This window comes from Silene latifolia, chromosome 10 (assembly GCF_048544455.1).
Source record: "Silene latifolia isolate original U9 population chromosome 10, ASM4854445v1, whole genome shotgun sequence".
In the NCBI taxonomy this organism is placed as follows: Eukaryota; Viridiplantae; Streptophyta; class Magnoliopsida; order Caryophyllales; family Caryophyllaceae; genus Silene; species Silene latifolia.
Window position 1 is genome coordinate 158897513 of NC_133535.1, and position 23313 is coordinate 158920825.

General features: G+C 34.7%; 5 protein-coding genes across 5 annotated transcripts; 2 read left to right on the forward strand and 3 right to left on the reverse strand.

The window, feature by feature from the left end:
* Positions 1-641: 641 nt before the first annotated feature.
* LOC141606633 (uncharacterized) lies at positions 642-4187 on the reverse strand. The gene is made up of 4 exons (XM_074425833.1): positions 3582-4187; positions 3266-3333; positions 2116-3165; positions 642-1428 (listed from the first exon to the last, which is right to left on the reverse strand). The coding sequence occupies exons 1-4, from the start codon at positions 3841-3843 to the stop codon at positions 787-789; spliced, it is 2022 nt and encodes a 673-aa protein (XP_074281934.1). The 5' UTR covers positions 3844-4187; the 3' UTR covers positions 642-786.
* Positions 4188-7415: 3228 nt separating this feature from the next.
* Positions 7416-10643, forward strand: LOC141606630 (uncharacterized). Its single transcript, XM_074425830.1, has 4 exons — positions 7416-7662; positions 9091-9338; positions 9835-10042; positions 10370-10643. The coding sequence occupies exons 1-4, from the start codon at positions 7513-7515 to the stop codon at positions 10499-10501; spliced, it is 738 nt and encodes a 245-aa protein (XP_074281931.1). The 5' UTR covers positions 7416-7512; the 3' UTR covers positions 10502-10643.
* A 265-nt stretch (positions 10644-10908) lies between these two features.
* On the reverse strand, positions 10909-12686 carry LOC141606629 (peroxidase 66). Its single transcript, XM_074425829.1, has 3 exons — positions 12356-12686; positions 12074-12262; positions 10909-11769 (listed from the first exon to the last, which is right to left on the reverse strand). Exons 1-3 carry the CDS (start codon positions 12572-12574, stop codon positions 11206-11208), a joined length of 972 nt encoding a protein of 323 aa, XP_074281930.1. The 5' UTR covers positions 12575-12686; the 3' UTR covers positions 10909-11205.
* A 595-nt stretch (positions 12687-13281) lies between these two features.
* LOC141606628 (uncharacterized) lies at positions 13282-15517 on the reverse strand. The gene has a single exon (XM_074425828.1). The coding sequence runs from the start codon at positions 15422-15424 to the stop codon at positions 13388-13390; it is 2037 nt and encodes a 678-aa protein (XP_074281929.1). The 5' UTR covers positions 15425-15517; the 3' UTR covers positions 13282-13387.
* A 3936-nt stretch (positions 15518-19453) lies between these two features.
* Positions 19454-22962, forward strand: LOC141609442 (putative F-box/LRR-repeat protein At3g18150). The gene is made up of 3 exons (XM_074428490.1): positions 19454-21394; positions 21475-21687; positions 22562-22962. Exons 1-3 carry the CDS (start codon positions 20132-20134, stop codon positions 22694-22696), a joined length of 1611 nt encoding a protein of 536 aa, XP_074284591.1. The 5' UTR covers positions 19454-20131; the 3' UTR covers positions 22697-22962.
* Positions 22963-23313: the final 351 nt, after the last annotated feature.

Consider the following 23313-nt stretch of genomic DNA (forward strand, 5'->3'; position numbering starts at 1 on the left):
GAATATGAGCCAACTCGTAAGCAGCCTAGGTGACATTTTTACGTTGAAAAATGGATATTTTAGACGGTATGTTGTGCATCGTACTATCTCAATGGTGTTTATTTCGATGGTGTTTGCTTGGTTTGATAGTAAGACTCCTAGATAATATCTTTAATGAGAAATTCTTAGATACATCGGTAAGCAAGCCATTGTACGTATAACACAACCAATGCGAGACTATATGTGTCAAATGTGTGTGATCACATTTTTTTTCTTTACTAGAGAAAATCGACCGTCATTTTTTTTTTTTTTTTTTGCCTTAGACAAGTCCATTTTGAGTATTATTATTATTATTATTTTTTTTTGGACAGCTGTAAAGAAAGGTTTTACAATCTTATGGCCTGCCGAGCCAAGCCATGAGCAACACTATTAAGATGTCTCGGGATAAAATTAAAACATAAACAATGAAATAAACTTGCAAAATCACGCATTTTGAGTATATTAGTAACACAAATCCTGATTACGATACTGATTTGAAAACAAATACTACTAACCAACAAATTAAAATCATAATTAAAATCATTTGTTCCTCCACCTCTCTTGTCTAAACCTTAAGTTCTAGCTCCTAACTACTAAGTACATTTTCCTCTACTAACACACAATTAATTACAAACATATATTTGCATGCATGCAACTTCTACAAACCTAATACCGACCAGTATTAAATCTGTACCGTGACACAATAACTACATACAATCAGTTAGCTACTTAATTAGCTACAACTTACATTAATCACCATTACTATAATCAAAACACAACAATTTCTTGGACTAACGAATCGAAAATATCCCGTTCAATCTCTGCAACAATGGCTTCACCATCTTCTCCAAATCGCGGCATATCTTGTTCAACAAGTGCATCAATGTCTTGAAGAGTTTTACAGTCTATGCTTGTAAAACTTCTTATTCTTCTGCACAATATTTTCACCAATTCTAACCCATTTATCTGCATATTATTCGGCTTCAATAATATATCAGCTAAAATTTCATCCACCAGATGAAAAATCAACTTCCGGTTAATATCAGACGGTAAATGATCAATATTTACTGAGGTAAAATAACAAGAAGCTTCAAGATTATGGTAAATTGTTGGGTCTAAAGGGTGTAAAGGTGAAAACCATTTGGTTAAAGAGATTGATGTGTCACTGTAATTAATTCCAGTACATTTCAGTATTTTACTGATGTACTGGAATTCGGCTATGGAACTGTTTTTGTTCGTCCTTGTCGTCTTTTCATGGTCGACGGGATTATAGGCCGCTTCTTGTTGTTGGATTGTTGCGTTTGTCCGTCGACCCGGTTTACGAGATAACTGTTTGACAGTGTTGTTGTTGGTGGTGGTGGTTGTACTACTAGTGTTGTAGAGCTTTGTAATTTGAGCCTTTGATGAGCCCTACAACCAAAATAACAACATTATAGTTAGTTTGATGGTTAGATATACCGTCTTAAAAAAAAATACAAAGAGACGGTTTTCGAGTAATACTTTAAGTGTAAATTAAAAATTACTCCCTTTTAAAATTCTGTTTTCTAAAATCTCCCTTATATAATTTTTTCCTAAAATTACTCCCTTACTTATTATGTCTGTTTTTGAACTTATTCTTCATTGTTATACGTTTCAAAGTATAAATTGGTTAAGACACAAACGAAATAAGTTCATAAAATGGCGGAATAAGTAACTTAAGTTGGTGTTTTGAAGCAGTTTTTGATAAAAGTGTATTTTAAGAGAGTAATTTTAGGAACAAATTATATAAGAAAGTAATTTTAAAAAACTGGATTTTAATAGGGAGTAATTTTTAAAAGAAAGTTGTGAAAAATCCTATACAAAAAAAACCGCAAATACACATAAGCCTAGCTTGTATAAAAACCGTTTTACGTGTAAAACCATATTAAGTTAGATACGCTAATTTTTGCGCGGTAATTTATGAAAGTTATTACAAATAAAGTTTTTATAGGATTATATTTAGGTGAATTAGCGTATGGTTTTATCTAAACTTGTGTAAAACCGTTTTACAGACATAGTTATGCGCGATACACAGTTATCGTACAAGAACTTGTGACAACATAAAACTTAAAAACTTACCTGTTTCTCAAGCAACTTTTTCGGTGAAACTTGTAAATAAGATGAATCCTTCTTAAGAGGAATAATTGAAGGAACTGTACTATGATCAACAAGCTCTTTCGTCAATGGCGTCTTCTTGCATTTCTTCTCCGTACCCAAATTATTACCTCTAGCTCTGGTTGAAGGACGAACAAACAATTCGTCGTCTTTCTTGTTCCTAACATATTCACATGACTTCGTCGACATTTTTAAGCACGACTTAATACCATTATTATCAGCATTATCGAATTTTGTACAACAATTATCTCGTTCATTATTCTTCACTTCCAGCTTATCAATGGTAGGAACAATTTCTCGAACATCACACCTCGAAAATTTTGTTTTCTTGGTAATGTCTGAACTTTTTACTAATCTTGATTTGTTTGGTTTAATGGGTTGTTTTTCGAGCAAAAGATTATCGTCTTTCCTAAACTCGCTTTGCCCGATTTTGTTAGTAATATCAGCACCAAACGATCTTCTATTACTAACAGTTTCTTTTACTTGCTTCATAATCTGCTTAGCATAAAACCCGGGACTGTTATTATTATTCTCATCCTCGTATCTCCTTCCGACTCTTTTCTTTGCGTTGATGGCAGAACATGACCGTCTTGACGACTCCATTTCCTTGACAATGTTGTTCTCCTTGTTAATCTGAAGTGATAGTCGATGTTTGTCAACGACATTTGTCGATGACAACGACATCCTTCTTTGTGATGAAGTTGATGATTTCGGAGACTCTGGCAATGATGACCGGCCTAGAACGGACTGGAGATCATTTTTAACCGATCTTTTCCTTTGGGCTTTCGTTGTCCTGTTTGGTGGACTACGTGTTGATACACGAGAATAAGATGAGGATGATCTTGGTGTACTGGTATTCGACTCTGGAAGTACGTCAAGTCCCATGAGTCTTGCTACAATGGTGGGTGTCCTTGCTCCTGGTGCTGGAGAATCGATTGTTTCTAACATTTCTTTTGTTTTGCTCTCCAGTTTCAGCCTTGTGTCTCTTCGATTCGTTTTTATTTGAATGTCCACCTGATTTATAATAAGTAATCATTAACCATAGTGTACATTACTATATACGGAGTATATCATAAACATTTATGGATATATAATTTAAGCGATGATTAATTACCGGAATGTTTAAATAAAATTGCTTCTCATCTTCTATATTGGACAAACTGTTTCTTGGTGCTTCTACACCTGATAATATCATACACAAACATCAAAATTTGCAAAAGTTTAATCAATTTTTTTGCTAAAAACGAGGATTTAGTCCTGTGGAAGACGGTTTTACAGTTTACAATAATATAGTTGTAAAACGGATTCAAACAGAACCGGTTAGTGGGTAAAAGTGGTTACTAATTTACGATAAATTTGTGCAAAACCGTCTTACATAAGTATTTGTGAAAAACAAGATGGAAAAAGTGTTCTTAAGTTGGTCTATTTACCTTTTGAAGGTGTAAGATCATCATCTGGTAGATAAGAGCTATTTTGAGAATGCAAACATACATGGAAATGATGAAAATTAAACAAATGAAGCAGAGCATTCATGCATCCTCCTGAAGCCACCGTAGCAGCCGTCACTTGCGGCCTAACCGACTTCTTTTCTCGACCACCACCGCGACCACTGCCACCACCGTTACCTTTTATCCCTCCAGCTTTCTTGTTGGAGGACTTACTACCCCAGATAAAGTACCATTCCCTACCCATAACTACACTTGTAGAGCCCAAAAATCGTAATTTTACAAATTAGAGATAATGAGTTAATGACTGATAAATAAATCTCATTGTTTTATTAATTCTTTTGGTCGAAAATTTAGCAATTTTTGAATTTTTGCACTTGAACAATGGGTAGTATATTTTTGAGAGGTAGAAATGGTTGATAGAGAAGGGGGTGTAAGAGTATATAGATTATGGATTATGGATTATAGACTATGGAGTATGGAATATAGTCTAATATTGTTACACCGCAAATTATAGTATGAGACGGTTGTATGGTGCAGTTTTTGAATTTTTCACATGAAGAATGAGTAATAGTGTTTTGAGAAGTTGAGAGGAAAAAATGCTTGATATAGAAGGGGGTATAAGAGTAGACCTCGTAAAATTGACCCGACCGTATAACCCGGCCCGACACCCGAACTTGATCCGAAGCTGAATTGACCCAAATCCAGTATAATCCGACCTGAATTTTTATTGTTACAAATTGATATTATTCACAAATAACTTTATATTAGTTGATTTGAAAATGATTCGAACTCGAAATGGCCCAAACCAACCCGAACTTGACCCGAAGTTTGCTGACCCGACCCAAATACGACCCGAATGACCCGTTTGCCAAGTCTTAATAAGAGTATATAGTTTATAGACTATGGAGCAATGGATTATAATCTAATAATGTAAGTAAATTATACTATAAGACCGTTCTATGATGCGACGACATAAAAGCGTAATTATATGACACACTTGTGAATGTGAGTTAGTTGGGTCAGTTATACTGTTTTGTAATTATATGACAACACTCACTCCCAAGCTCAAAGACCAACAACCTTACTTACTTTCTCTCTACTTGGGAATTTGAATGTGAATTATGTGATTCAATTATTATAAGATGAAATTTCAGAAGTTTGCTGACAAGTAGTATGGCTTTTTACATTCAAAAAGGTAAAATAAATATTTTTAATTTTGAGATTTGGTTAATTTATTATAGGACCACCCTATAGATTTCTCTTAGATATCCCTTTTAATGCATTCAAAAATCTATGTGCATGAATGTGATCAATTTTTTGTTTGTTTTTCATTTGATATATAATTAAATAGATTGAAATAAAGATTTTCCTACAAAATTCAGGAAAAAAAAACAGATGGAAAAAAATTTAAAACATGCATGCAAACAAGATCGTAATCAAGAACAAACCTTTAGTGATCTAATGGTTGGTTAATTAATTTTTATCCTGCTGGTCACTAGTTTGATTTCTCTTCATATCATTTTTCTTCACAAAAAAAACCCAAGATCGTAATCAAGGTGTTTATTAGGTTTTTCATACATACACAAGTCGCTAATATTTTAATATAGGTTTGGCTGAGGCACGTCTGCATAGTAATGTAATATGTATTTGTACTTTAATATTTTTTTTTACCATATTTCATTAGAAAAAGAGAGTATTTCTTTGTTCTATGTCCCTATAAAGTGCGATTAATGGGACATTACTAACAATTAAAATTACCATGAAAACCGAAATAAAGTTAATCCGAAATAACGAAAAGAAAATTATAATATGGCAAATTCGACTTTATACTAGCTACTTAACTAAATCAACAACGGTCCTAAGATCTACCTAAATCGGGTTGTATGAATTACGAATTTCGTTTATAATTTAAATCTATTGCTTGAAAAACTTGTGAAACCAAAACCTTTTGCCAAAAGTCTATAATCATTATACAATAATTATATATTTTCTTAAATAATGTGAGATTTTGACGTACCATGATAGAAATGTGATTCTCATAAAAGCTTATGAACAAAAACTCTTCTTGGAAAAGTAAATTTGTCACATACATACTGCTGAATGCTGATGAAATTTTCTTGTAAAAGCGCAGAAGTTTGCTCTTTTGGTAATCAAATTAAAGGGGGAATTTGTCCGTGCTCCATCGAAATCAAATTATTTGTGTACATGGAATTACACATTAATTATACACATACTTGTTTTCTGTGGGTAAGTCGGGGTATCCACCGTTAATAATGGTGACTCATGAGTAAACCCTTTGTCACAGGTTTTTTCCACTAAGAAGTGAACGGCTAGCCAAGAAATTTGCTCAATTTCATAGGTTGGATCGAGCCATAATCTCATGATTAAAGGATGAATGAGTAACCAATAACCATGCACCAATAAATCCACTTATAGTTACTTACAAATACTCAGATAGCATAAAATGATTTGTACTCCGCACCATATTTAATAATAACAGTATTAATAACAATCTTTATTATACAATATTATTTAACGGAAATGATACTCTGATTTGACTGCAAGTGTCGGACACGATACGGTCTCAGAGTATTGAATACATAGAGTCACTTTTTTGTCAAATGTTCAACTTTGTCTAAAATAAAGTGTTAAAGTATCGTGTCATATCGGACATTTCAAGTGTTTAACATGCAATCAAAGTAAAATGTCGGAGTAAGATATATAATAGATGGTTGAATTTAAACCTTTGAAATGCCCAATACAATTCAAATTTGAGCTCCCATACACTCCTCCTCATGAAGGAGGTGATACATACAACATAAAACAAGCTTAATGGAAGTGTTGCTAGGGATCCGTAAACATATATAATTATAATTATCTCTTTAATTACTGTCATAATGACGCACTTATCCATTAATTAAAATATTTGTGTTGCACTTTACTAGATTAACTAACCCATGCTCAATTAAAATACCAATATTGTGGATCAAAGGTTAGATTAATGTTTGTACAATTACATTGATTAAACCAAAATGGCATGGTGTCCCAATAACAACCACCTTATTATCTTATGTTTAGCCATTCCTCTTGGGAAGAGATGAGGGCACAAGGCACCATTGGGGTGTACAATTTAAATGGGTTATAAATAAGTTATTGTGTATGTGAGCTTTGAGTTACTCTGACTCGATTCAAAGATGCTAGTACCAACTTAAGTAAATCGAGTCTAGATCGAACTCAAAAGGATCTAACCTGTAACTAGAGGTGGCTAGGGAAGAGGGCGGGTTCAGGTTAGCCCACCTAACCTTAATCGATTTGGGGTGAGGCGGTGAGCTAGCTCAAGCCTGACCTAACTTGGCTACTGTATTCATACTAGATGTTCATTTAGTGATTCAGTCCAAAAAAAGGGAACAATAACTGCAATTTGATCAGCATCGATCCGAGCCATGCTTTATTTGGTTCGGTCTACAACCTATCTATTTACGTTGGTTTGATCTTTGGTCGGCTCTTAGACTAAACCGAAAGGATAAATTAAATCTATCATTGAAATAATAAAGTAATAAACAACACCCCATATATTATTTGGTTCACGTGGTCCAGTTCGTTGTTGTCCATACATTTTTCTTTGTTCAAACTGAACCAAACCAATATAACCATGATTCGATCTACCATCTAATATTTTACCCTTATTTGATTTCGGTCAAAATTTACGATTTAATAATAATAATTCAAAAATAATCAAAATCGAAGTGATCTATACCTAAAAGAAACAACCCATTTTTAACGGATCCAAACTTAAAATGATCCAAGATATATATACAAACGAACCTCATCTAAAACCGACCCAAATAACTCGATTACCAAGCCAAGTTATTACTTGGTTTATTCATCGGTTATTATTCGGTTGATTAACAACATGCAAATCGGACTCAATTCTCCGAAATTGGGTCACTCATTCATAGAATTAGGAAAGTTTAGAGAGAGAAACGGGAAAATGGAATGGCCTCAAATCAAACCCAAGAAAAACCTTGAATTCAATCGTCTCAAATCCAATGATCTTATTACTGTAATTTCTCTTCTTTTACTTTTTTTTATTTATTATTATTGCTGTTTGTTAATTTCTTTTTTCTGGGTAATTATGCATTTATGTTTGATTTCATATTAATTGGTTGCAGTTTAATGTTATGTATTTACTGTTTATCAGAGAATTTGTTTGATGTTTGATTAAATTGTGGAGGGTTGAGTTTGGATTAGTGATTTAGTTGGATTTAAATATAAATAGGAAATTTGGTCTTAAAATTTTGATGATTTTGATGGGTAAGATGAAGGTTAAAATATTGTTAAGGTAAATTTGGAGTGGAGGAGTAATTTTAGAGGTAAAAAATGAACAAAGGGTCTTGCTTGTGACGGTCTCTTCAAAGCGACCTCTCACAGCCCCTCCCTACTTGCCCCTTTGTCTCACGTCTCTTCAAAGTGACGGATTTTCTCTCCGTTACAAATGAGAATTTGTGAAAGATGAAAACTTTCTGATTTTAGTGTGTGAATATATGCAGTATGCACATAATGTTGTGTGAGGAATGGGAGGTTGATGCAAATTGACCTTTTTAAACTCTATTAAGGAATGGGGAATTTTAGAAAGGGGTAAATTGTGTCACTATTAGCTTTTCATTTACATTCGTTTTGTTGTAAATCAGGGTGTCAATCGTCGATAATAATGAGTAATCTCCTCGCACTAGATGCTCTCATTAGAGGTAGGTGACCAAGAACTCCTCTTACTCATGGTTAAGAAATGTGATGAGCATCCACCACATTAAACCCTCTTGGTTAGCTATTCGTTCACATAAACATGATGAAACATGCGATTCATACCATGTTTCCTGAATTTGGGTTTTCTTGATCGCCAAACTAGTAGTACTCCATTCCGGTTATATTGTTTACTATTGATTTCGGTATATCTTTTTTACCACTATTTTCTCATGGTATACTATAGTTACCACTTTTGTAGAAAAATTATATGAAATGGTTGTTAATATAAATCAAACATGAGGGATTTGACATTGTACGTGGCTGTATAAAGGAGCTAGAATCAAATGCTCCGTGGAAATTTTTTTTCTTTTAACTATTTTTCGTGCTTAAAATGATGTCCAACAAGTATTGAAAGGACGAATGAATACTCCAAGGTAACGTTGGAGAATAATAACACAACCCTTGATTATGTGTTGGTCTTTGTGATTGCCGTTTCTATTTATGCAAATGTTGGATGATGATTCAGGTGCATTAGCCTTACATGTTGACTCTGGTGTTATTGTAGTATTTGATTTTGTTCATGTACTGTGACATATATACGATCCTAGTTATTCTGAAAATGATCAGTAATTTGCCCGTTTGATGTGCTTTTCAAGTCCAACACACTTTCTGAGATCATGTCTTGAGAAATTGAATAATTGATTTATTAGGGCAGTAGATATCTATATCTAAGTCTTAAGATATCCAGGTACCGAACTGCTTTACATCTGTTGAGTCCAAGGCATTTATCAAAGTTGCAGAGTCACTTGGTTTTGTGCATCAAGGTAGTCTTGGACCAGCTAAAGGTGAAGCGTATAGAGACAATGATCGAATCTCTGTGAATAACTCCTCATTGGCTGATTTAATATGGGAATCCGGACTTAACAAGTTATTCGTCGACCTAAAAATACGAGGAAAAGTTGCAGTTGGGTTGAATCCTAATATCAGATTTTACAGGTTTGTTTGGTGGTGACTTCTGATTATTCACTGTAGTGTGATTATTTTGAAAATCTAATCATTTTAGTCTTAGATAGAAGTCTTGTTGGACTAGTTTGCTTAGATTGTTCCCAATATTAGGTTTTACAAAATTTTCATCTTTTTTATATTGTTTGATGCTATGTTACTCCGATACTTCACTTAGTTGCCGTATTCCCTATCCGATGTATTTTGTCGGATACGATACGATACTTTGATACTTCATTTTAGACCAAAATATTGAAAATTTCGCATAAAATAGCCGTATCCGATACTCTGATACGTATTTTGTCGGATACGAGTAGACGAGCGTGAGTAACATAGATGTAGTCATCAGCTGATATTAAATTTTTCCGCCACCAGTACTTCAATTCATCTTATTTATGATTCACTGATTCAGGATCTTCTAAGAGAACTTAATGATATTTAGACTAATTACTAGAAAGTATACAAATTTGAACCTCTCATTTGTTTTCAGATACAAGGCTGGTCAGCGTTTTGGCCGACATATCGATGAAAGTGTAGATCTTGGTGGCGGGAAATACACATACTATACACTTCTAATATATCTAAGTGGCGGCTCCAAATCCAAAAGCAAAAGTGACGGCAAGAGTTCTAGTGATGCAGAGCCCCTTGTTGGAGGTGAAACCGTGTTCTATGGATCAAGAAATAGTGTGGTGGCTGAGGTTTGTACCTTTGTTAATTAATTTCTTCATGCGCATCTCTTTTTATATGCAGCCTTTGTCGATGATTAAAAATATGAAATTTTTTCATACTACCTCCATCCCAACAAATATGTTACTCGATCAACCAATAAGTTTTTCCAGATATACGTAGAGATATGTCATCATATTTGAAGTATTAAAACAACTTTTTTGGTACTATTATATGAACAATCCGTATCTATTGTATATTTTGACCACGTTAAACAGAGACAAATGAAGACGGTATAAATGGGATGGAGGGAAAATACGAGTAAATTATAAGTGGCTAACCAAATGGTTTAAATGCAGGTGGCTCCTGAAGAGGGGATGGCACTTGTTCATATCCATGGGGATAAATGTATGTTGCATGAAGCCCGGAATGTCACTAAAGGGGTCAAGTATGTCCTTCGATCAGATGTCATTTTCGCTAAAGCTTCCTAAGTATGATACAAATTCTTATTATCCGACAATTATATTTGTCTATACACTGCCTTCTGAAATTTTGATTTACAGTGTAAATTGTTGAGCAAATCCTGGTACTATAATGAACAATCTGATTTACTACGCTGAGAATTTCCGTTCATTCACCAAGTTCTTTTGTCTCGACAGTCTTTCATTTGTTCTGGAGTCAAGATATTGTAACCGTAATTAGTCTTGTGTGAGAGCCAAGTCATGCACTCGTGCATCCTTTTATGAAATGCGCAATTTCTTGTTTAAGACCGTCTTAACTTAAGACGGCTTTCACACCTGATTAAAGTAGTTGAAATAGGAGGTTGTGACTTGTGAGAGATCGTAAGTTTAGACTGTCATAAGCAAGACCAACCGTATGAAATGAGGTATATAAGTTTATAAATACACCGGTTTCATATAAGTTTTTTGTATTCTAACCACGCGATAGGTTAAACTTAATGTACTCCGATTCAATCGGATTGATTGATTTAGAAGTCAGGTACTATAATGCAAAGATAGTGATTAATTCTTAACATCACATAATAATAAAAATAATATACAGTAGTTTAATTACCATGCAATAATTTATAGTACTATTATCTCAACAAACATAGGGCCTAAAGAACTTACTGTTTCGCTCTTTCCGTTTCTCCCCTTCAATGTCGCGCTACTTCTTCGTGTCAAGGGCATGATACTCAGTTCACTGATCTACAATGCCTTCTAACTTCTCCATGGTGATTTACGCCATTATTTCCGAGTTTGATCATAGACGTTGCAAAGTCCGTGAAGAACAAGTCCGTGTATTTAGCATATGACTCGACCAAATACTTGGTTCTGTGATCATTGTACAATGCTTGATCTGAGCTTAGTATACCCTTTCCTACCATTAATCTCTTATAGTAATCGTTGTCGAATATCTTTGAGGTCGAGTCGAGAGAATGTCCCGCGTTATGGTCCTCATTATGCTTGGGACATCTCATTCGAAGAATATGAGCAAACCAAATGTCCATGGTCGGGTCAATGTCGTATTTGTGGCTGAAATGGCGGAGTCGGGATTGGAAGGAAGCGCAGTGAGCCGATCCTAGTGAATGGGCCCCAGCGAGCGCTACTAAATCTTTCGTGTTTAGTCTTCTTTCGGAGAAACTATGAATTAGTTCCGTCACGTTTGTCGATGGTCTTGGTAGGTCAATTGTATCGAATGCATTTGATCTTCTTCCATCTTTTCTCCCTTTGAGAACTTTCCAGTATGGTCCTCCACTCTGATAAAAGTTATAATACGATTAAAAAACCGTCTAACAATAAGTTCATTGTCGTCAACCCAGTTACTCATGTTAACGGTGTATATTGAGTACAGATATCAGCTAGCTTAGTTGGTAAAATTATGCCAGGTGGTGCGCGCGACACCAGCAAAATCGCCCTTATGGCTTTCTTTACACCAAAAACCGGTGTCTATTGAGAATTGTTGGTTTGACAACTAAGTTACCGCGATATTGTTTAACAGGATGAGTTATAAAGAGTGAAGTTAAAAAAAAAAATAGTAAGTGGTTTGTCCGAGATTCATACCAAGTGAACCGCGTCTCTAGCTGCAATGGCGATTATATCAGCACAAGAGACCGTCTTAGGGCAAACTTCTTCGAGCTTAGCTTTTGCATTATCTATCACATAATAAGCTCGGACAGACAAGTTTGCTGGGCTATCTTTCTCGGCTGTTTGCTTCTGAGTCGAGTCTAAGAGAAGTGATGCATCACACCCCTAGATGGGACTCAAATGAGTTAACACAGTCGATCAGGTGACATTATCTTATTTTCCTGCGTTTAAACACACAAAAGGATGGGAAGGACGTACCGTTATGAAACAATCATGAAAAAACAAGCGGATGAGGCGAGGTGGGACTTTATAATCATGCATTGTTGCATAAAAAACAGCATCTGCAATGATTTTTTCAGCCTGTGGGCATGTTTCATCATAATAGTCAGAATGAAGCCTTCCTTTCGCTTGTAAGACGGAAATGGCGATGAACATAAGAGAAAGAAAGCTGTGGTGCTTTTGTAGTAATTTCGCCATCAAGTGTTAAGAGTTCAAGAAGTCGGAATGGAATGCTGTTTTGAGCTTATAACTTCCAAGCTTATGGTATGAAGAAAAATCAGTAAAAGAGAAAAATCATGTTTTTCAGGTTATTAAACCTACCAACAATCATTCAAATTTAAGGAAATTAGTGATTAAATTATTATTATTAGGTGAAATTCATAGCTAGGAACAAAGTTTGCAGGTTATTGCAGCTACTCATTTTATATCGAAATTATTTTTTATTTTATTTTCCGACTTAGGATTAGTCACTTAATTGTAGGATGAATTATGAAGCATTTCTTCGACTATAGAAGGATGGTCGCGGCCCTGAAGCTGGCACATCTTATTCTCGTTGTTCCGCCACTGGATGTAGTCAAATATACGTCACAGACTGAGAAGCATGGTCGCGGCCCTGGCACATCTTTTAATAGTTTACTCCGTCTAATGTTTACAGTCGTTTTTGACATGGCATGTCGATTTTTAATTTAATGAAAAAAATTGAGAATATTTATGAAAAGTATACTTTGAAATCTTATGAGACTTTACTATAGATCATCAAATGTTGGAACTTGGAACTAGAACTTTATTGGTATACTATTTCCGTCTCAGTCATTTATTTACCTTTTATATTCGTTACAAACGGTATTTTGATCAAAGGTTAACAAATGACTGAGACGGAGAGAGTACAATATAGATCTATCAGAACATCTTCTGAGTATCTTTATTCATGAAAGATAAAAGAGTTTTTAACCAGCTAACATGCTGTCATATGACTGTAAAAAACTCGAAAAACTCGAGTAAAAATCATAATTAGAACTCAACAGTATTCTGATTCAATGCAGTATATCTCCATCTTTCTTTCTCAACAAAATCTGCATCCAAAAACTGAGCAATGAACACCCATAACCTATAAGCATCTGCAAAATTCGCTATAAACCCGAATGCAGCAGTCACTACTCTTATACCAAGATCACCCTTTTCTTTCTTTCTGTTCCCTGAACTTTCCTTTGCTTCAAATCTTCGCTTCTCGAGTACTACACTCTTCTCATTCGCGTACTTATCAGGAAACCAAATATGGTGTAAAAAACCGTAACTCAGAGATATTCCCTTTCTGTCAGCAAGTTTCTGTATTAGAATCGGTTCTACTTTTTCGCCTTTCCAATCAAAAACATTGAATGCTAAGGCTGGTCCTCTGTCGAACTTAATCTTAGGCCCGTAAATTTTCACTAAGGGAGCTCTGGTATCTACATTCGGATGTTGGAGCTTCGACAATGCTTGTATTAGCCAGTTGACGAGATACCGGCTTCTGCTATTCACCAGTGACAAACCTACAGAATCAATCTGATCCAAACACCTACATTCTACTTCAGAATTCCTCTTTCGAGTATTTCTTGCAGGTTTTTTCTCGGAAATTATCTCCAGTTCTTCGATTTCAGAGGGTTTATTTCCTTTTTCTCGTACGCTCATACCCTTTATTCCTCTCATAGGTAGTTTCTCGAAAACATTCTCCAATTCTTCAATTTCAATCCGTTTCTCTACATTCTGTTTCTCGAAAACATTCTGTAACTGTTTTATCTCGTAAGGGCTATCCTCGCTTTTCTGTGCGCTCGTACCCTTAATTATTCCGGAAGTGGAAGTCTCCCCATGTTCCCACCTTGATGTGAAGGAACTAGACGAAGAACCGAGTTCATTTTCAACATCAGAAGATTCATCAGTCATGTAAAACAGCTTTTTTGCTGAAACAATGCTAACGATTCCTGCAGTACAGTCTTCCAGTATCGAAACAACCGATTTCTTAACAAATAAACACCCAAACCCTGATGGGTTTTCCCCAAAAACCTTGTAAAATGAACAAATCAGAAAATCAGGCTGAAAAATCGATAGGCCGAGGCTATCCATGTCTTTCGGACCCACTGCACACGCGTCCAGTAACACGTGCCATCCGTGTTCCTGAGCTACCTTCATCCATTGATACGAGTACCTCGTTCCGCTCACTCTTGACTGAAGTTGAAACACAAATAACCCTTTTCCTTTCTTACAACTTCCTATTTTCTTACTAGTAATCATACTTCTTAATTTCGAGGCGTGAATTTTCAGTTTAGGCCAAGTAAATTCTGCTGTCATCGAATTTGCACCTCTTTTTTCCGAGGTACTGATCATTGTGTCGATTGCTTCAGTGTCATGATCGTAAACCGTTATCAATTTCTTACAAGACCCAAATGGGTATGATTCAGCTAGTAATTTAAATGCTGATGTTCGATTCGCTGTCAAAATCAGAGAATAATCATCTTCAGAAATGTTCAGGAAATCCCGAATCCTGTTTTTGATCGCCATTTCTAAATTCGACTCGTTCCCACCTTCTGTAAGTTGGCGCGTGAGGTTCACGCTCTTGTAAGACAGGTGGAAAACCGGGAAATCTGAACTATGAGGCGGTATTTGAGGCGGAGAAGTTGAAGTTGAAGCAAATGGGTATGTTTGAGACAATTGGTTATGTAGCTGTGAAAATGAGTACAACCCAATGCCTATATAATCAAGACATACTTGATTCGAGAGGGAAAGATTGTAATACTCGCGAAATCTAATTTCGTCGATTTGGTATGTTTCTGTGTATTGTGGATATGCTATAATAAACTGAGCAAATGCTTCTTGTAAACAAGGTAAAGAATCCGGGTTGTTAAAGTCGATATTTGGGAATAGAGAGGTAGAGGTGGTATCGGCGAAATTCCTTCGTGCTTCGACCCGTGAGTTTACGGGTGTTTTTGACACGGTGGCGGGTTTTTCGGGTTGAGTAGGGTAGCAACCATTGAAGCATAATTGGGTGACTTCTCTTGTAGGAGGTGATTGCATTTTTTTGTAAGTTTTGGTTCAAAATATTGTATTGTGTCTTGTTTTGTTGGTTTGTAATCCTTTATATTTTGGTTGTTTGTTGGAGGATTGTTTCTTTGTCTATTTTGAATGAGCCTAAAGATACATCATCACTACGTATATAAGACGGTCTTACACAAGTATATGTGAAACAGCTTGGTTATAACTTATAAGTTATAACCGTTTTCAATTAATATGGATTATGATTGCTTGATGGTTGTATCTGTTTTACATAATACTTATGTAAGACTGTCTTACATGTGACTAACCGAAGATATATTAGTATTTATGAGAAATACATTATAAATTTACCGTTTTTCACATATTTGAGACGGTAAATACTACTATACTTCTAGTGGTATAATAAGCATTGTACAACCATTATACATTTATCCGAGTTTATGTGTAATTTTTCTGACCTTTTTTAAATTTTTTATTTTTTTTTCAATATAACTCAGATTCTTTAAAAGAAAACTTGAAAACTCTAGTACAGAGTTCGGATTTTACATTATATAAGTGGTGGTATAGTCTATTAATTGTATTTGAGACCGTTTATTTATAAATCTCATTTTCTAAAGAGTCAATATTAAGATTGTGAATTTTATATAATTTGGGACAATGATGAAAAATCAAGAATAACGTATGGTTTGGTTTAAAGATATCGTTTTCATGAAGGAAATTCCTTAGATTGGAAGTATTTTAAAGGTATGGACAGCCCACTTTAATTAATACATCACCTTAAAAGCATTCATTGGACAAAGGCTCTTATAATGGGGCATACTATCATGACCTTTAACTCCCTTTCTTTTTTGTCTTTCTAGCTACATTTGTGGACCTTTATCACATTTGACTAGTCTCTCAAAAATGGCTTTCATACTCGGGTTTTTTTTCTTGTGACGGGTTATAAATTATGACGAAAAAATAATTATTTTATAATAAAAAGTATTTAATTATAAATTTTTACTTATTAAATAATGTACATTTTATCGTAAAATAGTCATACTTTTTCGTTACAAGCTTATAATATGTCACAAATCGAAATTTGTGTTGATGATTTTAGTTCTTAACCTTTAATAATATCTACTTCATCAATCATGAACAATGCCAAGTGTCATGCTTACTCTAGCTCCATTTAAATATAGTGATTGAGTTAGTTTTGTACAAAACAATTTATATAAATAATAAGTTTAAGTTATGTGTATCTCTAGCAAGAAAATTAGTTATACGTAATTTCTTTTGCAAGGGTATCAAAGTCAAATAATAAGTGATTTTACACAAATTTTTATTTAAGATTGTCTTTTGTAATAATTTGTAAATTTAATTGTGCTTTTTTTTTCATGCTATTTCTCCATGTTTTTTTTTGAGTAAGAGAAATAGCGAAATATACTTCACATGTAAGTTTTGGAGTAGGTGGATTATACATCTGATGTATTACCACCAATTTTATAGTTTCTGAGCATTATAATAAAATTTCTAAGTTTTGTTTTAAAAATTATGAGTTTTACTATAAAAAATTTGAGTTTATTTACTTAAACATTAAACTCTAAAAAATTACAATAAAACTCAAAACATTAATATAAATTTAGTAAAATTTGAGTTTTGATGAAAAAAAATTAAAATCTAACTTATAAATTTTAATAAGCTCAAAAAAAATATACATATGCTCAAAAACAAATAAAGTTTGAGGTAATAAGCTCAAAAATATACATATATGCTCAAAAACAAAAAAAATTGGGAGGTCGTACATTAGATGTATGTTCCTAATATAATTATTTTCAAAATATTTGGAGAAATAGAGTAAAAACTATTTCGTGTTTGGTAGAATACCCTAGTTAAATGAAGAAATTGATTTATTAAGCTAAAAAAAATGTAATCCAAAGAATATAATTACTTGCACAATCAAACAATTACGAAGTACTATATTAAAAAAATGTTTTTTCTTGACCGATTTTTTATTAACAACTAATTAAATGTAGTGTAATCCACGCACGTCAATATATATAATTAAATATACTTGGAAAATACAATTATATTTTGAGACGAACTTTACAAGTTAAAATAACTGACATTTATGAATTATTATACAGTGAGCAACATAATTTGCTTGTTAGTTGTTATGCATTTTATGGTGATGGTTACAAATTTACAATAGCACTTAAGAAGTAGGAGTAGAATTTATTTGTCAAACAATTGATATGAAAATTGAAAGGTGATATGGTCATTAAACTTAATTATAGTGGCCGGCCGTACTACACCTTAATGCTCCATTATTTTCTTCTTTCCCATGTTTTATGGGTCTTGACTCTTGACTAATGTTAGTACTCCGTAAGATTTACACTTAAAAAGTTTGATTTTGTAGTTAGTGGTGATGACTCTAGTTTAAGACCAAGTCATACACAATAAAAAGTGTTGATTTCATTTAGTGATGATGAATTGATGATATTAGTTTAAGACAAAGTCATACGGGATTTACTATTGAAAACAGTATATCCGTCTAAGCGTAGAATGGGTAAATATGACCATGTAAGAGATAAGACAAAAGCATATTAATTGGGAAAATATGACTATGTAAGAGAAATAAGACAAAACGGATATTTACCATGTTTTATTATTAAGACGAATACTTATGTTTTTAGGAAAATTAGCTCAGGTCATACTCCCTCCGTCCCGATCAATAGTTATGTATTGTTTTTTGACAAAAGTTAAGGAAATACAGAGTATATGTAATAATGATTTTGGACCACATAAATTACCCATCTTCCACTTGCATATGGAGAAACCCACACAAATATGTTAAAAATAGAAATAGGTAACTACTAATCAATACACCCAAAAAAAGAAACGGATAACTATTAATCGGGATGAAGGAAGTACATGCCAAGTGTTGATTTTTTTTAGGGCTAATTTAGATGATTTTATTTTAATTGGATGTTCTTGGACTATTTTTGTGCTCATATTTTATTGGGCCTTGAAAAGACATTTTTGTGCTCAATTTGTATTGGGCCTACTTATAAAATTAATCTTTGCTAGTTAAATTAGTACTCCCTCCGTTTCGGTTATTGTTGTCCTTTGTTTTTTGGACAACATTCATAAAGAAAGATAATTCTTAAAATAATTTCGAATGCATAATGAGTATCTTTTTTATTCGTCTTATGGTGTGTTTGGGAACAAAGATTGTATTCTCAAATTCGGATTTGGACCAATTTACATGTTTGGCAAACCTATTAGATTTGGATTTCCAAATCCCTACCAAATTCAAGTAAGGTTAAAATAAACTCATTTGAAATCCACTCCCTAACCCCCTTTATTTCAAATCTTTATTTCACTTTGCTAAATTTAAAATGAGACATTTCAAATTAAATTCTTGTTGCCAAACACTCTCGTAATGAATACGTTAAGAATTTTAATTTATAATTTTCACATTTATGTAAGTAATGATATTTACGAAATGAAATGAGCATCGACAAACGTGCAAAAGGCAAAGACAACAATTAACTGGGACAAAGAAAGTGTTCTATAGGAGTACTAATTAAAGCATTTTAATCACGAATTCGAGAATATTTCGATTTAAGATGATTTATTCCCGAAAATAGATCCTATACAAAATAGTAACTCAAGCCGAAATGATCAGTCAACTTGACATTCAGAATTGCCCTGAAGCCCAATATAACTCGGTCTAAAACGAAATGTGTGGCAAAATCCTAAATGAGCTAAGCCAAATTAAGCTGACCCATGCAAAACCTGATTAATCCATTTGTCACTTCATAGTTAATAGGTGTTTTTAATTTAATTTTTTGGGTTTTAATATGCTCGAGTTGTGATACATCGAGTTTATTGATTAATTTCTTTGTCCCATAATATTATACTTTTATTTTCGATTTTTTATATTTTGTTAATCACGATAGTATACCCGATTTCTATAAATGTTTTGCGATAGTACTTTCAGCCTACCAAGGCACCATTTATGGTGGGGGTTTTTTTGAACCCGTATTCGCCCCACTACTCATAAAAGCCAACCTAGTTGCCCGGAGCTTACCCGCCCCTCAAGTCATTTTTCACCCGACCTACATGACTTGTGTCCAGCCTTACCCGTCCGTAAAAAAACTGGACATACCCAGGTTGAGCAAATCCAACCAAGCCCACCCTTGACCTGCCCGCAACCCGAACCCTCCCTTAACCAACCCTTGATCCTACCCGGAGTCGGTACCGGGCCCCCCTCCACTAGGCCCAACCCAACCCATGTTGACCCACTCCTACCCCATACCGGTTACTGGCCTGCCTAACCAGGTCAACCCAGCCCACCCCAAAATGTTTGACCACCCCCTACTAGTACCTACACCGGTCCTTTGAGACGGATGGTGGTACCGGTACCCACTTATATCCGTGCCATTGACATTCCTACGGGTCCTATCCACCCCTCCACCAGCCCACCACAACGTAAATATACATTGAACTCTTGTTCTTCCTCAAAAAACTTCTTTTCTTACTAAAAGTTAAACAATGGCATCCATAGCACAATGTCTCAATTTCAACAACTGTTAATCGTCCCCGTTACGTCCCTGATATAGTAATCTTCGGGTTGAAACTAAACCCCATCCTGTTGGTTAACTCAGTTTTTTCTATTCAGCAGGGGATTTTTCACATTTACGGTAGTGCACACCACCTGTTTGACGAAATTCCTCAGAGAAAATGAAACCCGGTTGCGAGGAAACGGTATCTGGGCAGTTTAATACTGTGGACAGGTTCTCAGATTTACCAGATTTTATCGTACATCATATTATTTCTTTTCTGGATACGAGGGAGGCGTATAGGACTTGTATCTTGTCGAAAAGATGGGCTCATATTTCGGCTACAAACCCAATTATTGAGTTTAATTATTATTGTAAGGCGGAGTATTCACCCGCAAGGCATTGTCCCTCTCAGGAAGACTCTGGAAGATTACTACGATATATAGATACAAGAATGCAAAGATACGCTACAGATAACCTCCGTGTAAGGACGCTCAGACTTATATTTCCCGATTCTAATGAAGTGTTTAGCTGCGATGTTGACCAAATAGAGTTATCTAGCAAATTAGAAGAGTTTTCTTGCAAAGTTGATGAGTGGATTCGGATAGCTGTGCGCAATCAGGTTGCAAGACTTGATCTTCATGGTCCTCTTAAGTACCAATTGCCTGACATTTTGCTCTCCGCAAAATCTCTAACGCAACTTAATTGTTTTAAAGTCAAAATACCATACTACAACGGAGCCATAAATCTTGCATCTCTTCAGACTTTGGAATTATTACGTGTTGATGTGGAGGAACATATGCTAAATCATATAATTAGTGCGTGCCTGTTGTTGAAGTGTTTGTCGGTTAAGTTTTGCTTCGGCTTCAAAACTATTGTCATTCCTTGTTGTAGTCAACTGAAGGAGCTTACTTTAAGTTATTCTTTACCCGAAAATGGGACAATTTTTCTTGAGAGCTCGTATCTTACATGTTTTCAGTTCTCGGACATTTCCTTTTATAGTGATCGTTGGCCGGTTATGTCAAAACCTGGTTTGTTGAGAAATTTAAGGACATTAGATCTCTTTTCTTCTGGTATTACAGACGGGGATCTTGGCAAACTACTACCTGAATTAGCCTCAATAGAGACTTTGCATTTGTTCAACTGTCATAGGCTCACAATGATCAGGATTTCAAGTGTTCAACTAAAGGAAATTTACTTGGATGAATGCGATGGTTTGTTATATGTCACGATTGATGCTCCAAGTTTGACGAAGTTCAAATATAAAGGGGACTTTGACCCTCGTTGTACTATCACCATTAGTAGTCAAGCCACTTGTGTTCTCTCTGTTCACATTAAACCGTGTTGCCTACATACTCGAGGATTTTTCAAATTGAAACAGCTAATGACAGGACTAAGAAGCTGCAATGCTCTGGAAATTTCGCTATCCAACAATTATGATGAGGTATTGTATAATTGTTTAGAGTCTGAATGAATGTTTATATTAATTGCACTAACAAATTTTTATGGCTGTGTACTATGAAGTTTGAACGTGACGATATCAAATTTGATGAAGAAGAACTCGGAGATGTTAATCTTGGACCTCCACGCGATATCACAGAGCTGAAGCTAAGCCTCCATGATCAGAACCTCTCAAGATCATCTATGTCAGCTTTTTTGAATGGTTTATTCTGGACGTGCCGCCCTGATATTATTTCTTTTCGATTCTATTTAGAATATCCTGGTTTGATGATGCAGGTATGTTCATGTCTCTTCACTTTCTGTCATTTTCAACAGAATTAGGGTTAGTAATTCTCTATGCTATCTAGTTGAAAACATGGTCTTCTTGGATAATTGAACATTTTCTGAATTAGCCTGTAAATCGCAATTGTCCAAGTTGGAAATAAGTAACTCGAACTAATGCCTGCTTAGATGGAGCCTTGGTAAATACATCAGCCAGCTGTGTGTCACGGACTCACGGTCAGTGACATTGAGCCAGAATGATCTTCCATTGCCTTAAGTTAGAGCTGAATGTTGTATCTATTTTGACTTGCTGATAGCTTTTTCTGCTAAAGAGTATGCAATCAAGCTTTTTACCTCGTATTATTAATGCTTTTAGCTTTTTAAGGCACTCAATTAGACATTTAGACCTGGCAAAAATCGAATAACCTGCTCGTAATTCTTAATTGATATGATTCGAAATTACCAGAATTTACTAATTTGGCGTTATGCCTTAAGTTTATTGACATATTAAATGACTCATAAACATCAATAGACAGGTGCCAACTCGGTGAATAACTCAACTTCTTCTAATAGTTTAATATATTTGGCATTTGCTAAGACTCCATTTGCGGCTCTAATCCTAATGAGACAGTTAACACGAAACTTCTGTCTTTAAGTTGTCTTTATCATAAGATTGTGAAGGGAAGAATGAACCGCGAAATTAAAATGTTGTAGTAGTCGTATTTCCAATAATGGTCAAGATGTATCTCAAGATTCAAACTCGTAATTTTTTTATGAAATCATTGCAAGGTCTGTCACTGAGTCTCATAATTCAAAATTCTCCAGAAGCAATGTTTTTTTTTTTTTTTTTTTTTTAACTCATTGGTTCATTGGTTGTATGTGTTTGCAGTTTTTTATGAGTGAACTAGAAGATATGGTAAATTGTTGGAAGCACCCTTTAAAACGGATTGAATTTCCAGATGCTAATTGCTCGAATATACACGAGTCAGGGAAGGTTGAGGTACAGTGGAGATTGCATTGGTGAACTGCTTGGTTGCATACATGAATTGGAATTTTACTCAAATCCGGATTTACATGGGGGTAGAAGATAAACACTTCCCTCTATTTTAGAACAATGTTTTAGTGTAGTGCTGAAGAAGTGCGGATTTGTATGGAAATAGACGACTACGGTATGTTGCTTTGTATGCCTCTGTTATAGTGTCTTGCTGAAGATGTACAGATTTGTATGGATATGGACGATTATGGTTCGTTGCAAGCAGGATTAGTGTATTTGGTGTGATCTTTATGGTTTCGAATTTGTAATGTTGGCGTTCCTGGTACTTCGCAAATATATTAAAACGGAGCGGGAAGATTGTACATCAATGAATATCTGTGGCTGTTTAAGCTCAGATAATGGAAAATTGAGTACATGTGAAGGAAGCATTGTTACTTGTGATTTATACTCATCAAATTATGATATGTGAAAGAGTAGCTTGGTTAGTGCGTAGGGGATTTGAAGTTGAGATGAAACAAAATTAAGTTAGTTTCTTGCTCGATTCGTTATTGGTGGCGGATTTGAAGTTGAGATGAAATTTTGAAAGCGGTTTTTGTGATTTCGTTTGTCGATTTTAGAGAGAATGAAGGATTAAGAGTTTTGGGTAA

Coding starts and splice junctions, on each gene's coding strand:
- LOC141609442 (XM_074428490.1), top strand. CDS start 20,132: ATGAAACCCGGTTGCGAGGAAACGGTATCTGGGCAGTTTAATACTGTG. Junction 21,395..21,474: donor TATCCAACAATTATGATGAG/GTATTGTATAAT, acceptor TGTACTATGAAG/TTTGAACGTGACGATATCAA. Junction 21,688..22,561: donor ATCCTGGTTTGATGATGCAG/GTATGTTCATGT, acceptor ATGTGTTTGCAG/TTTTTTATGAGTGAACTAGA.
- LOC141606629 (XM_074425829.1), bottom strand. CDS start 12,574: ATGGCGAAATTACTACAAAAGCACCACAGCTTTCTTTCTCTTATGTTC. Junction 12,263..12,355: donor TTCATGATTGTTTCATAACG/GTACGTCCTTCC, acceptor AGTCCCATCTAG/GGGTGTGATGCATCACTTCT. Junction 11,770..12,073: donor CTAGAGACGCGGTTCACTTG/GTATGAATCTCG, acceptor AACTTTTATCAG/AGTGGAGGACCATACTGGAA.
- LOC141606633 (XM_074425833.1), bottom strand. CDS start 3,843: ATGGGTAGGGAATGGTACTTTATCTGGGGTAGTAAGTCCTCCAACAAG. Junction 3,166..3,265: donor AATTTTATTTAAACATTCCG/GTAATTAATCAT, acceptor ATTATAAATCAG/GTGGACATTCAAATAAAAAC. Junction 1,429..2,115: donor AAAAGTTGCTTGAGAAACAG/GTAAGTTTTTAA, acceptor TTTTGGTTGTAG/GGCTCATCAAAGGCTCAAAT.
- LOC141606628 (XM_074425828.1), bottom strand. CDS start 15,424: ATGCAATCACCTCCTACAAGAGAAGTCACCCAATTATGCTTCAATGGT.
- LOC141606630 (XM_074425830.1), top strand. CDS start 7,513: ATGCAAATCGGACTCAATTCTCCGAAATTGGGTCACTCATTCATAGAA. Junction 7,663..9,090: donor AATCCAATGATCTTATTACT/GTAATTTCTCTT, acceptor TAAGATATCCAG/GTACCGAACTGCTTTACATC. Junction 10,043..10,369: donor GAAATAGTGTGGTGGCTGAG/GTTTGTACCTTT, acceptor GTTTAAATGCAG/GTGGCTCCTGAAGAGGGGAT.